Below are 1,058 nucleotides of genomic sequence, written 5' to 3'. Positions count from 1 at the left end.
ACAGAGAGAGAGAGAGAGAGAGAGAGAGAGAGAGAGAGAGAGAGAGAGAGGGGGGAGGGGGAGAGAGAGAGAGTCGGAAGCTGCTATCATGCAGGCCTGAGCCTGCGGCTGAGCACAGCCGTCTCTGAACTTCCCCAGGCGCCGTATGCGCCTGCTGCATGCCCCCCACGCACACTTGAGCCTGCGCCGCTGCTCATACCGGGGACCTGAACTCCTCTGTCAGGCAACAAGGCCATCGTTATGAAGGGCGTGAACTTCACACTGCCCAACGGCCGCCAGCTCATCTCGGACTTCACGTTCGAGTTCCTGCCCGGGGAGCGGCTCGGCATCGCGGGCGCGAACGGCGTCGGAAAAAGCACGCTGCTCGACCTGATCACAGGTGCGGGCTTGGGGCCCCTCGGGCGACGTCAGTCGCGACCGTCGCCGCGGCTGCATAGTTGAACCCGCAGTTGGAGCTTGACCGGGCAGCCGTGGGCCGGGGCCGCGGCGCGCCGGGCGCAAAGAGCGGCGGAGCGCCGGCCTGCTCAGGGTCGTAACCGCAGCTGCACGCATGCAGGCTTCAAAACGGCGCGCACGGCACAAGAGCATGCTGCTCGACCATTAAACCTGCACGCCTCGACTGGGCATTCCACATACATAACACCTCGTATCATATTTTACACCCCCAGGCAAGCTGCAGCCGGACAGCGGCGCGCGCGAAATGGGGGAGACCGCGGTGATTGGCTACTTCCAGCAGGTCCCGCCCCCCGTGGACCCCTCCCTCCGCCTCGTGGATTATGTGAGCCGGGGCACGCCCGCAAAACGGGCGCAGCACACACAGCACGCGCAGCACGCGCAGCACGCGCAGCACGCGCAGCACGCGCCCCTGGTGTGTTGGCGAACGGCACTTGCGAACATCCACGCGTGGATGTTGTTCGGCGGCGCTGCATTGCGAACCCATGAGCAGCTGCGGGTTTCGGGCCTGCAGCCGGCCGCTCCCGACGTCTCCGCTTCGACCCGTCCAGACCCATCAACCATGAACACACAGACCCCACGTCCCCCACTCACGGCCCTCACAC

The 1,058-nt window shown here is 65.6% G+C and overlaps 1 protein-coding gene across 1 annotated transcript in view; it reads left to right on the top strand.

The window, feature by feature from the left end:
* MNEG_3219 (ABC transporter ATP-binding protein) overlaps window positions 1–1,019 on the top strand; it is a gene marked incomplete at both ends in the record, with an annotated part of 3,870 nt that extends 2,851 nt beyond the window's left edge. Inside the window, 3 exons of the mRNA XM_014048299.1 lie at window positions 224–379; window positions 669–868; window positions 1,005–1,019. Coding sequence (XP_013903753.1) covers window positions 224–379; window positions 669–868; window positions 1,005–1,019 — 371 coding nt within the window. The remainder of the gene's footprint in view (window positions 1–223; window positions 380–668; window positions 869–1,004) is intronic.
* Window positions 1,020–1,058: the final 39 nt, after the last annotated feature.

Source organism: Monoraphidium neglectum (assembly GCF_000611645.1).
Source record: "Monoraphidium neglectum strain SAG 48.87 unplaced genomic scaffold scaffold00395, whole genome shotgun sequence".
In the NCBI taxonomy this organism is placed as follows: Eukaryota; Viridiplantae; Chlorophyta; class Chlorophyceae; order Sphaeropleales; family Selenastraceae; genus Monoraphidium; species Monoraphidium neglectum.
Note: the sequence above shows the minus strand (reverse complement) of the source record. Positions and strands in the feature narration are given on the sequence as shown.